At 35.3% G+C, this 14,099-nt stretch overlaps 1 protein-coding gene across 7 annotated transcripts in view; it reads right to left on the bottom strand.

Annotated features, from left to right (window-relative positions):
• The window catches only part of FAM185A (family with sequence similarity 185 member A), an 81,160-nt gene that overhangs the window by 44,495 nt on the left and 22,566 nt on the right, over positions 1–14,099 (bottom strand). For 6 of the 7 annotated variants that reach the window (XR_002347078.1, XM_021102563.1, XM_013979805.2 and 3 more), the window contains 2 exons: positions 5,908–6,003; positions 1,234–1,368 (listed from right to left, as the gene is read on the bottom strand). Coding sequence is in view for 6 of the 7 variants with exons in the window: in XM_021102563.1 (XP_020958222.1) it covers positions 1,234–1,368; positions 5,908–6,003 (231 nt within the window). In the remaining variant the exon portion in view is untranslated. The remainder of the gene's footprint in view (positions 1–1,233; positions 1,369–5,907; positions 6,004–14,099) is intronic. The other variant, XM_021102564.1, reaches the window with a different exon arrangement.

The following is a 14,099-nucleotide window of genomic DNA, read 5'->3' as shown; positions in this document are numbered from 1 at the left end:
ATCCCACGTTGCTGTGGCTCTGGTGTAGGCCGGTGGCTACAGCTCCAATTGGACCCCTAGCCTGGGAAGCTCCATATGCCGCGGGAGCGGCCCAAGAAATAGCAAAAAGACAAAAAAAAAAAAAAAGAAAAGAAAAAATGTGCAAAAGCTATTCACATTTCTGGAACTGAGAATTTGTTGCATTAAAAGATCAAGTTTACAATGTGTAAAATACCAAACCAAATTCCTATTTATTGTAATCATACAAAATTAACTTCATAGCTTACGCTATATGTATTTAGAGTTGGCCCCTGAATAACATGGGTTTGAACAATGCGAATCCACTTATATGAAATTTTTTTCCAATAAATACATACTACAGTAGTATATGATCTGTGGTTAGTTGAATCTACAGATGTGGAACCACAAATATGAAGTGCTGACTGTAAAACTATATGCAGACTTTTGACTGTACAGGGGCAGAGGACCCAGTGTTCAAGGGTCAACTGTGGTTAATTTTTAAGTCTAAAAATTAGAAAGCGGCTGTGCCAGAAAAAAAATTTTTAATGATTTTTAAATTTTTGATTATAGTAAAAAAATGTAACATAAAATTTACCATTTTAACTATTTTTAGGTTTACCATTTAGTAGTGTTAAGTACATTTACACTGTTGTGCAAAAAATCCTCATAATTTTACCTTGCAAAACTGAAACTTTATACCAAATGAACAACTCCCCATTTTCCTCTCCCCCTATTTTGTTTCTTTAGGTATCTCATATAAATGCAATCATATGATATTTGTCTTTTTTGCTACTGGCTTATTTCACTGAATACAATGTTCTCAAGGTGCATCCACATTGTAGCACATGACAGAATTTCTCCCTTTTCAAAGCTGAATAATATTGCATTATAACTATATATATCACATTTCATTTATGTATTCATCCATCAGTAGACATATGGGTTGCTTCTACCTCTTGGCTACTGTGAATAATGCTGCTATGAACATGAGTGTGCAAATCTCTCACAGGAAAGTTTTTAAAATCAATTTTATCTAATGATAGGACTAGTGAGTGTTTCAAACTAAACATCTGCAACTGTGTTACTGATAAGCAGATGGAAGAAAAAAATGTGTTCAACACCAACATGTGACAATGGAAAGGAATAAAAGACTAAAACTGCAGTTAAGTATAGCGTATTTCTACTTGTATATGGACAATAACTATCTTACGGAGCAAAAGGCAGCCTTCTTACCAGTAATTACTACACCATCATCTTTATGAGCTTCATTCATTTCTTCAACATGGACTTCTGAGTTCACATCAATCTTTTTCCCTGATAACTGTAAATAAGCTTGAAGAGAAGATGCAACCTTGACAAGAATAGAGCCTATGATAAATTTAAAGGAAAGCTTATTAATACAAAGAAATAAAAAGTACCATAGCCTATTATAAAAATGATTGAAAGGATAGCACTGCCCCTGATACACTATCTTTACTCATCAGTGTGTGTGTGTGTGTGTGTGTGTGTATGTATGTGTGTGTGTGTATGTGTGTATATATATGTATATATATATTTTTTCAGGGTGGCACCTGCAGCATATGGAAGTTCCCAGGCTAGGGGTCGATTGAGAGCTGCAGCTACTGGTCTACACCACAGTTACAGCAACATGGGATCTGAGCCGAGTCTGGAACCTACCACAGTCATAGCAACAGGGGATCCAAGCTGCATCTGTGACCTACACCACAGCTTGTGACAATGCCAGATCCTTAACCCACTGAAAGAGTCCAGGTATCAAACCCGCATCCTCATGGACACTATGTTGGGTTCTTAACCTGCTGAGCCACAATGGGAACTCCAGCATGTTTTATGTAAATAGCAGTACCTTTTCCTTACTCCCAGGTGGTCAACATTCCCTTATTGCCAAGGCATTCACAGTATCTTCTGTCAAGATTTTGAGTCAGTAGGACATCAGGAACTATTTCTTCTTTTGCTAATAGCCCCAGTCAGCTCATCCAATACCAGAAAAGTGAAGAATATTTCACACTGCTATCTCACTGTATGACAGGATTTGTGACTTCACTAATCACTGTAACACAACTAGAACCCTGAGCTCTTGTGTTTTCAGTAGTGTCTTGTCTGGGTGGGGCAATGGTGGATAACAATAATTTTTTTAAAGAAGGAAATATTTAAATTTCAAAGGAAAATACAAAACAAAAACAAACCTGGAGAAGTCCAGAATAAATAAAAGACATATGTTTTTCTGCCAAACATATTTTAAAAAGTAGAAAATAATAGATTTTTAAAACTTTTTCTAGGACTTCCTATCTCTAAATACAACACTAAATGTGATAATATGATGAACACCTTTCTTCTGTTCTTAAATGAATAAAGGGTTATTAGATCTGTTACAGTTTTAAAACTGTTAAACAAGGCAATTAGTTCCATCCCCATCTCCCTCCACATTCTCAGACAACAAAAACCACCAATACTGAAACCAAGCAGGGCCATGTGGGGCTCCTGGGCATGAAAAGTTTTTTTGAATCCCCCATTTCTTTTTCGTAGGGAATAGGCTTCATTCAGCCTCCTTGACCTTTCCTGAGTTTCAAAGGGTAGGTTCCAACCGTTGCTAATCAAGGAAGAGAGGGGATACAGAGACAAGAGAGAAGCAGTCAAGAAACAATAGACCCTTGGGGCAGGGTCTCAGTTTCCCCTTAAGGGATACACATATCTTTGAGTTCTTCTGCAGAACTAAAACCCACAACAAATGGAAGATGTTAGCTACTTGAAGCATTCTGCATTCTAGAAAGAGAGTCACACAGTGAGATAATCTCAAGAACCAACAGAACCAGTCCTGGGACCACCAAACACCTCCTCTGAAGAAGAATGCAAGTCATCATCTGTAGTCCTATTCTATTCTCCACTCCTAAACTATAAGACCCCTTCCTATTCTTTCTCAAGGGAGGACACAGTCTTTAGGGCATTAGACTGCTGTGGCCTCCTTTGCCTGGCAAAGCAATAAAAACTACTCCTTTCTACCTCACCCAAACCTCTGTCTCTGCAATTCTATTTGGCACTGGTGAGGCTGAGTTTCAGCAACAATACTCAAGCTACATTACTCTTTGCGACGAAAAATTCTCATGACCCAAATGCCTCATCTTTAATACTAATTTCTTTAGAAAGGAGAGTTCTAATTATGTCTTCAACCTCTTTTCACTTCAAAAACTGCATCATGGTTATTGACATCAATACTATTTTTAAAAAATTAAAAAGTGAAAACTAACAATAGTATCATTTATTGAAGGCATACTATGTTAAGATTAGTGGCCTTATCAAGAACAACTTCTAAGTGGAAAAATCAGTACTGAGATAAAGGTCTTACTCTAAAGCCTAAACACAACCTTTCTGAATGGATCAGAAAGGTCACTACGTTAACTTTCTTAGGAAGAGATGAAACAAGCATTGTAACACTCTTTTTCACTTGGCAAAATGGTCATGGGGCTGAAACGACAGCCTGAGAGAGTCAAGAGACTGGCTCTTAAACCCTACAGCAAGACAGTGGCAGAGCTGGAAAGGATTCCAAGCGTCTTTTCTAACTACTAAGCAACAGAATCCTGAATACCTTTTTTGTTGTTGCCTTTTTTTTTTTTTTTTTTTTTTTTTTTGTCTTTTCTAGGGCCATCTGCAGCATTTGGAGGTTCCCAGGCTAGGGATCTAATTGGAGCTACAGCCACCGGCCTACACCACAGTCATAGCAACACGGTATCCAAGCCGAGTCTGTGACCTACAGCACAGCTCAGAGCAACGCTGGATCCTTAACCCACTGAGCAAGGCCAGGGATCGAACCTGCAACCTCATGGCTTCTAGTTGGATTTGTTTACCACTGAGCAATGACGGGAACTCCCTGAATAACTTTCCATTACCCCAAAAAGTTACTGTTCCCAAGTACAACGACAATTAAGAGACTTGAATTAAGACAACAATCTTTGTTTCCAATTATCTTTAAGTTCCTGCCAGAAACATGGTCCCAAAAGGAGAAAACACAAAATTGTAATCCCAATCATACACTGCAACATCATCTATTTCAACAGGTTGTTGCTGGAATAACATTCTGACTAATAATTAAAAATGCTTAAAGTAGATGAAGATTAACAATGTTTTTTGTTTTACTTTTTGGTCCACCTATACGAGATAGGAAGTATTTTCATCTAAGAGCTGCTATTCAAAACTTCTTTTTTACTCTGTTACTAGTTACATTAAATGTAGTAATGGTTTATGTTTTGTTTTTCTCCTTGGGTCATCACAATAAAAGCATGCAATTCTTTGAGTTTTTTTGACATTTACAAAATGCCCTGAATAGTATTACTGAAGCTCCTAGAAATTTAGTGAGAACATGGTAATATCCTATTTTAAAAGAAAAAAAAAAATGTTGATCTTGAGAAATCAAATCACACCTGTGTGTCAGCAATAACTTGTTTTGGACTTCTGTGTTTGTAGTTTTATTTTGACATGGACAAGAGAGTCTCATTGGACAAAAAAAGTATTAAACCAACATGGCAAAGAAATTACTCACAGTGGGGACAACTGGTCTCCGCCTAAGTATTTTCCATGTCATACACATAGCCTTGTTCTGGCCTATATGCAAGAACTTCTAGACTTTGTTTTAAAATTTTTTTATACAGAGCTATGGTTCTTAACTCTCTGTACCCAAGCCACTTAAACCCCTATAGACAAGCTACTCCAAGTACCCAAGTCACTTGCCACCATGTACGTGTACATCTATGTGCATGCTGGCAAACAGACTGGTATTCAGCCTTCAGATGACTAAAAACCATACCTCTCTTTTTGTTTTTTAACGGCCACATCTGAGGCTTACGGAATCCCACGATAGGGGTCGAATCAGAGTTGCAGCTGCTGGCATATGCCACAGCCACAGATCCAAGCCACATCTGCAAACTACAATGCAGTTCGTGGCAATGCTGGATCCTTAACCCACTGAGCAAGGCCTGGGATCAAACCCGCATCTTCATGGATGATATGCTGGGTTCTTAAACCAGTGAGCCACAACAGGAACTCCACAAGTGTATCATTTTTTAATGAAACAAGTGGACTCTTAGAATAAGCTGGTTGTATCAGAAGATTATAGGGAGTTCTCATTCAGGCTCAGCAGTAATGAACCTGACTAGTATCCATGAGGAAGTGGGTTCGATCCCTGGCCTCGCTCAGTGGGTTAAGAATATGGTGTTGCCATGAGCTGCAGTGTAGGTCTCAGATGTGGCTTGGATCCCACGTTGCTGTGGCGTAGGCCAGCAGCTACAGCTCCGATTGGACTCCTAGCCTGGGAAGTTCCATATGCTGTGGGTGCAGCCCTAAAAAGATGAAAGGAAAGAAGGAAGGAAGGAAGGAAAAAGATTACAGAAAGAGACCTAAGTCTGATTCTGCAAAAAACTAAGTCAATAATCACTTTAGAGGACTTTCTTGGTGATACCTTTATTTCAGGATCACATTTTGAAAAATATTACTTTAGAGTATTAGCTTGAAAAAGTCCTCTTACAAGGTGGCAGGAAAGCTTCCAAAAAGAATTATGGAAGCATTTTCCTTCCAAAGGATCCTCTATTTCAGACATAAAACTAAACTGAAAAAACCCAAACACCAACACTAAAAAAATTCCACTATAATAGTCAATAAATTACAACTTTTTTTTTTTTTTGTACTACAAAGGGAAAGATAGTCTTCATGGTCATCTGTTCTAAAGGTTTCAAAGATAATTGGTCCAGTGGGCTAGTATTCAAGTCTTTAAATCAGAGAAAAATTTCACTGAAATCACTATGTCAGCATAGATAAGATAATTTGACCATCTGTTTCCTGAATGTTACATAAAACCTTCCTTAAACCATATGTCAAAATAAAACATTCCACTTAGCTAACCTTTATGGGATTTCAAATCCACTTTCCCCAGGTGGCTGACATAAACATCAATGGCACCCTGATGAGTTGAGGCATTTAGACATCCAGAAGACGAATCTAGGAGAAAAAACCATAAGCATAACTGTTCTTATTTAAGTAAAATTGGAATTATATACTTGAAATAAAAGGCTCTATTTCAGCATTAGGATAAGTAGTTCAGAGTCTTGCAAGGTTTGGTATCTTCCTTGTAATTACGCCAACTTTTGCTATAAGATGAAAACAGAATTAGAGAAATCTACACCTAGATAACTGATAAGAAAATCTCTACGTCTAGAAAAACCTCTATAATTTAACTGTAAATATGTTAACTTTAAAATCTTATGTAGGAAGGACAGTACACAAGTAAAGACAGCCAAGACCATTAGGCATCATTGATATATTTAGGTCATTATCAATTTTTAATATTTTCTAAAAAATTCCACCTCATGTACAGTCACATAAAGGGAGTAGCCAAGTTAACAAAAACCAAAACCCTTATATTTTCTCCTTTTAGCAAATTTTCTAGTACTCAAAACTGTTGCTAACAGTGAAAGATTACACTAGATAAGATTCTGTTGCACTTTGTAGAAGGACTAAAACAGGGGAAAAAAGGAAAGACATGAAATGTGGGTGAAGCTTGTTCATATCTAAATATTTCTTGTCAAGTTTCTGGAATTGGACAGATATCTTTAAGTCAGCAGAAGAAAATTAAAATTAAGGTGGCCCTGATTTGACACTCAAATTTCTCTGTCATCACTGACTCCAGTTTTCAATCAGCCAACATTTCAAGTTCCAGGGAAAGCAGACAGTCAGATAACGAAATAAGAGAATAATGCTGAAGAGTCAGTGGTAAGTACCCTTTCTTGTTTCCTCCTCTCCCAAGGCAACCGAACTTTTAGTTTAACATTCTAATTGCCCTGAGAAGAACAAAGCATGTATTTTTTTTTTTTTTAGAGAAGTCTCTTAAAGAGCATATTTTATCAGGAGTTTTTATTAGTTCAAAGTAGAAAAAAGTAGGGAGGATGGTTAAAAAAAAAAAGTTCCAAAAATTATATTACAGTTTTTACAAAATTCAGAGGAAAAAACATTTGTATAACTGACAAAAGAACCAACATTCTTCTTTAAAAGCAAAGGTGATATATTAAAAGCAATGAAGCAAGACATATTACTAATTTTTTTCTTGTATTGTGTAATACAAATGATTGGAACTAAAAATTAATTATCAAGAGTCAAGTTAAGGCTGCATTCACAGAATTTCATTTTTTGGAGATTCACATAATAGAAAAATTCTATTATAGTTCTTGGAGGAACCTTAAGGGAAATATGCATTAGACACTAAGATGTAAACAGAAAATTATTAGTGCAGACAGTGGATGGAATAAACTCTCACAGAGTTTACTATCATCATATTTTGGACAAAGATCTTGTACATCTGACAAAGGCCACTGAGTTTTCCTGGAAATTACACAAACAAAAGGGAAAAACTGATGTCAACTACAGGCTAGCACTACATACAACCAAAGAAATATATATTTGTAATATACACTCTATTAATCAGTGAATAACAACTAAGCTTGAAAGGCTAAAATTTTACTTTGCTATTTTCCTTCACATAAAGAGAGAATTCTCTCAAAACTGGTCAAGCATGTTCACAAAATTCTTCTGAATTTTTATAACTTTACTTCAACTTTCAACACGGAACAGCAACACAGAAGTTATTTAACCTTCTTTTTTTTTTTTTAAGGTTTGCACCTGCAGCACATGGAAGTTCTGAACTATGGGTCGAGTTGGAGCTGCAGCTGCTGGCCTATGCCATAGCAACGTGGGATTGGAGACACCTCTGTGACATATGCCACAGCTTGCCACAACGCAAGATCCTTAACCCACTGAGCAAGGCCAAGGATCAAACCCACATCCTCATAGATACTAGTTGGGCTTGTAACCTAATAAGCCACAATGGGAACTCCCCAAAAGGTATTTCTTGATTTCTGCAACTTGATTCCTACACCTCAAGAACTGTATTAACTGAAAGAACAAGGAACAAATTTTATATACAGGATGTAAAGGATTTGAAAAAACAGAATTTTAAGGTCACTTCAAGGAAAGTTTTCTAAATTCATGTCCTGTCCAGGTATTCTAATATTAGGGAGGGAGCATATAGGAGGCTGGGCTTATGAGAGACACACAAAGCAACTCCTAGTGTGCCCACCCACCCCCCAAAAAAACCTATGAAAACATTCTTTTTAAAATAATTACCAGTATATAACTTCTGGCAGTGCTTTTCAAAAGTGGCAACATAGGTAGGGAAGTAAAGCTAGGTGTGAGCAACTTCTATCACACCATTATACCATTATTTACTATCAAGCTCTGCTTTATCCTGTTGACCTTTTTTTTTTCCTTTTTGATTTTAGGGCTACACTATGGCATGTGGAAGTTCCCAGGCTAGGTAGGGGTGGAATTTAGAGCTGCTGGCCTATACCACAGCCATAGCAACATGGGATGTGAGCTGCTTCTGTGAATTACACCACAGCGTGCCTCAACGCCAGATCCTTAACCTACTGAGGAAGTGAGCAAGGCCAGGGATTGAACCCACATCCTTATGGATACTAGTCAGGTTTGTTTCCACTGAGTCAACAATGGGAACTCCTGTTGACCCATTTTAAATGGAAGATGCCCTGCTATTCCACAATAAAGATATTATTTTTAAAAATATGAGTCTAGAGAAAATCAGAATTTTGATATACATAATCAAAATTTTTAAAGCACTTAAGCTTCTGAGAGAGTGCTGTATGTACTATGGAAATTAAGAAGAACAGAGTTTGGAGATGTAGGTTAGAATGTATGCACAAAATCCAAATAACTGATGAGATTACCTAAAAAAGCTGATAAGCTGATCAATTATCTAAACAAGAAATAAAGGACCATAACTACACTTATTCTTCTTATATAAATCATTGAGATAATACTTAATCTATTTTCCTGAAATCAGATAGTATTCCAATCTGATAATATTATGCAGCCTTTTCTCTACATCCATGCCAATAATTTGAAGCCTCTGTTAGCCTAACAAATTTCCCTCTCAAGTACCTAAATCACTTTTTGTTTCTTTGTAATTGCTTTGCTTCTGGTAATCCCAATTTCTCAAAATCCAAGTTGCTCACTAGACTTTAAGTTGTCATGATCTGCAGAGTTGCCTTCAACTTTCTCCAGCAAATCTTTCGCTTTAATGAAAGCACAAACCAAGAAATTTCAAGAAGTTCCAAAGCAGGAAGGGCTAGAGCAAAGCTAGTGTAGACATTTCCATACATTTCCAAACTGACCTACAAAATGGTTGATCAATTTATACTTCAACTAATAATTGAGAGGAATCCCTATTTCACCATAACTTTCCCCAAAATGTATATGATCAATGTTTTAAGTTATGACTGCTAATATTTAGATGTTTTCAATTAGCAGTAAGATATTAACAAAACTGTACCTTTATACTGACTATTTCTCCTGCGAACTGCTTGTTCATGTTTATCCATGTTCCCATCCCATTAAGTGTTCCTTTTCTTCTCATTTGTCATACACACATGTGGATAGAGATTATATCTACATCTCCATCAAATATCTTTCTAGTTTGCTACTTGTCTTTTATTCAGGTTTATATTTTATCCATACAGAAAAAAATCTGTCAACTCAGAATTATATACCCAATGATAACATGCTTCAAAAAAGAAGGCAAAATAAAGATATTTTTAGATGAGAGAAAACTAAGAGAATTTGTTGCCAGCAGACTTGGATGGACTATAGGAAATGCTAAGGAAATGATACCACTTGTAAACTCACATGTTCAGGGTTCAGGAAGAAATAAAGAACACTGAGAAATGGTAAATATCTGGATAAATATAAAATATTACTTTCCCTTTTTAACTTCTTTGAAATACAAATGATAGTATAAAGCAAAAAAAAAAATCCTATCAGTATGTTAAGGGATTTATAATACATGTAGACATCAGATAGCCTATATTATAAAGAACAGGTATTTGAATGTATCTTCTGGTTGCAAGTTTTGTGCATTTTATATGAAGTGGCATAATATTAATTCTAAATACACTGAAAAGTTAAATTTCTATGTTGAAATCATGGGAAACCCAAATAAAAAATAATGCAAAAAGATATAGCCAAGAAGTCAAAAAGAAAACCAAAATGGAATTCTGAAATATATCCAATTAATGCAAAAGAAGTTAAAAAAAAGTAGGAAAAATAAACAAAAATAGAAGGAACACAATAAATAATAAAATGGTAGACACACACCACACTCAACCATATCAATTATTATACTAAATGTTAATGGAATACACACTCCAATTAAAAGACAAGGAATTCTAGGCATTCCTGTTGTGGCACAGTGGATCTCTGGCCCCGCTCAGTGGGTTAAAGATCTGAGGTTGCTGTAAGCTGTGGTATAGGTCACAAATGCAGCTCAGATCCTGTGTTGCTGTGGCTGTAGTATAGGCCAGCAGCTGTTAGCTCTAATTCAATCCCCTAGCCTGGGAACTTTCATATGCCACGGTGCAGCCCTAAAAAGCGAATGGAAAAAAAAAGACAGGGAATTCAAGGAATCTAAAATGAATTTAAAAAGTAAGAAAGCAAGTCCCAATCATACGCTGTCTATAAAAGATGGTTTGTTGTTGTTGTTTTGCCTTTTCTAGGGCCGTTCCCGTGGCATACGGAGGTTCCCAGGCTAGGGGTCCAATTGGAGCTGTAGCCACTGGCCTCCGCCCGAGCCATAGCAATGCAGGATTTGAGCCGTGTCTGCAACCTACACCACAGCTCACAGCAATACCAGATGCTTAACCCACTGAGCAATGCCGGGGATTGAACCCACAACCTCATGGTTCCTAGTCAGATTCGTCAACCACTGAGCCACAATGGGAACTCCAAAAGATGGTTTTTTAAGCATAAAGGTAGATTGAGAGTAAATGGAAAGAAAAAGATATACCATTTTAACATTAAGATGTCGAGAATGCTTTCATTATTATTTACAAAAGCATAAGAAGGGAAAAGTGCCTTTATTAAGATTAAATGAAGAAGATTCAAGCCAAAGCATTTGCCTAAAGAAAGACACTTTATAATGACAAAAGGTTAATTCATCAGGAAGACACAGCCCTCGTGAATATATACAGCCCTAAATAACAGAGATTCAAAAGCCAAATGTAAAGTTGACAGAATTAGTTAAAAAATTTAACTCTCTTCTCTCACCAAGTGATCAAACAACTGGACCAAAAAAGAAATCACTGTATTACACATTCATTTTAAGGGCACGGGATGCAGTCACTAGGTAGAACCGGGAAATAAAATAAGTTGCAATAAATGTAAAACAAGTGAAACCATACAAAGTATATTCTCCAATCAGAATGGAATTTAATTAGAAATCAATAAAAACAAAAGATCTAGAAAAATCTTAAAGAATGAAAATCAAACAAGAGAATTGTATGGACCAAAGAAGAAATCATAAGAAAAATTTAAAATCCTTTAAAGTGAATGATAATGAAAATGCAACATTTCAAGATTTGAAGGATGCATTACTTTAAAAAACTTATCATTTAAACACAAAGTCTAAAATCAATAACCTAGGAGTGGGATGGACTGGGAATTTGGGGTTAATAGATGCAAACTATTGCCTGTATAGCACTGGGCACGATATCCAGTCACTTATGACAGAGCATGACAATGTGAGAAAAAGAATGTATATACGTATGTGTGACTGGGTCATCTTACTGTACAGTAGAAAATTGACAGAACACTGTAAACCAACTATAACGGAAAAAAATAAAAATAATTTTAAAAAATAAGTAAAATCATTCATTATCAAAGACAATTCCCACTTAAATGGAAGGTTTCACTGGTGAATTCTATCAACTATTTAAGGATGAAATTATACCAATCTTGCATAAATTTAGATAATAGAAAGGAGAGAATCTATTCAACCTTATTTTATAAGAACAGCATACTTCTAAGAGATAAAATCCACATTTTGTAAAACAAAATAAAAATTACAGATCAACATTCATCATAAACATGAATGCAAAAAATCTTTGACAAAATATTAGCAAGCCAAATCCAAACATGTATAAAAAGGATAATACATAATGACAAGGTAGGGTTTAATCCCAAGAATATAAGGTTGGTTAACATGCAAAAGTCAATGTAATTGATATATTAATAGAATAAAAAAATAAAACATGCAATAATTTCAGTAAATACAGAAAATGCATTTGACAAAATCCAACACCCATTCATGATCAAAGAAAAGAAAAACTGTCAGAAAACTAGAAATAAAAAAGAATACCCTCAGTTTGATAAACAATATCTATAAAAAGCCTGTATAGCTAACCTCATACTTAAAAGGTAAAATACCGAATTTACTATTTCCCTAATAATGAATTTTAGAATTTAAAACAAGAGCAAGGACTCCCACCTTCACCACTACTATTCAATACTGTACTGAAGAATCTAGTACCCTAATAAGACAAAAGAAAAAAAAAAGAATACAGATTGGAAAGAAAGAGGTGAAATTGTATTAATGTACAGATGGCATAACTGCCTACATAGAAAAGGATTCTGGATTCTAAAAAATACACTATTAGAACAAATAAGTTTAGCAAGGTCATAAGATACATGGTCCACATATAAAAATCAGTTGTATTTTTTATATATCAGCAGCAGATAATCATAAAATGAAATTTCCTAAAATTCCATTTATAATAGGGTCAAAAACATAAATAAATATAATAAAAAGATGTGTTAGACCTATAAAACAAGAGGAGAGAAATTAAAGATATAAATAAATGAAGAATTATACTATGTTCATGAATTGAAAGACTCAATTTTTATGATTGTCTCTTCTCTCCAAACTGATTCAGTGCAGTTCCTACCTGCATTTGGATTTTTGGTTAAAAAATGTGATATATGTAAAACTGTATACAGAAAATCCTGCATTTGGATTTTTGGTTAAAAAATGTGATATATATATGGAGTTCCCGTCGTGGCGCAGTGGTTAACGAATCCGACTAGGAACCATGAGGTTGCGGGTTCGGTCCCTGCCCTTGCTCAGTGGGTTAAGGATCCGGCATTGCCGTGAGCTGTGGTGTAGGTTGCAGACGCGGCTCGGATCCTATGTTGCTGTGGCTCTGGCGTAGGCCAGTGGCTACAGCTCCGATTGGACCCCTAGCCTGGGAACCTCCATATGCCGCGAGAGCGGTCCAAGAAATAGCAAAAAGACAAAAAAAAAAAAAAAAAAAAAGTGATATATATAAAACTGTATACAGAAAATCAAAGGATTTATGGTATTCAAAACAATTTAAAAAAACAAGTTTGGAAAATAACTACCTAATTTTGAGACTTACTATTATAAAGCTACAATATCCAAGAGAGAATAGACTAGCCTAAGGATCAATTAAATAGATCAATAAAACAAGAGCAACAGAAGTAGATCTAAAATTAAACATCGTGGCTTACTGTTTTACATTATAGATAATAAAATGAAAGAGAAAAGAGAAGGATAGTCTACTGAACAACTACCATGCAATGGGCTGTACTTTCCATTATTTAATTTCTCAACAACCTTATGCTATATGGGTGTTAACCATTTTATATATAAACTGCAAACTGAGTGAGATTTAGTAATTTGCTCAAAGTCACACATCTAATATGAGGTAGAACCAAAATTCACAGTCTTCTAAAGTCCATGCTTTTCTACACTGTCACTGATCAAGATATAATAACTTAATGAATACTTTTTCTTTTGTTTTGAGAGATTCTTCCAAAATAGAACTCAAAATTTATCAGTGCTTATAAAATAAAAATTTCAATTAATACCATTAATGTTTCACTAAAGAAAATTCTAGAATGTCATTAAATACCTCTATACCTGTAGTCAATTATAAGATATTTCTTAACACTGAGCTCAGGTGATTTTCTCTAAATGGACAGAGATTGATCTAAGAAATAAAAATAAAAACACTTTTAGCATTAAAATCTCTCTAATGCATAATAGTGGGAAAGGGGGAAAGTTTATAGGGGAAATTAACAAGAATTTATAATGTTAATCATTTATCATTTATAGAGTATGAAACCATCTTCAAAGATGTAAATTACTGTTCATTTCATTCTTGCTATTAGTATTC

This window comes from Sus scrofa, chromosome 9 (assembly GCF_000003025.6).
Source record: "Sus scrofa isolate TJ Tabasco breed Duroc chromosome 9, Sscrofa11.1, whole genome shotgun sequence".
Lineage (NCBI taxonomy): Eukaryota > Metazoa > Chordata > Mammalia > Artiodactyla > Suidae > Sus > Sus scrofa.
Note: the sequence above shows the minus strand (reverse complement) of the source record. Positions and strands in the feature narration are given on the sequence as shown.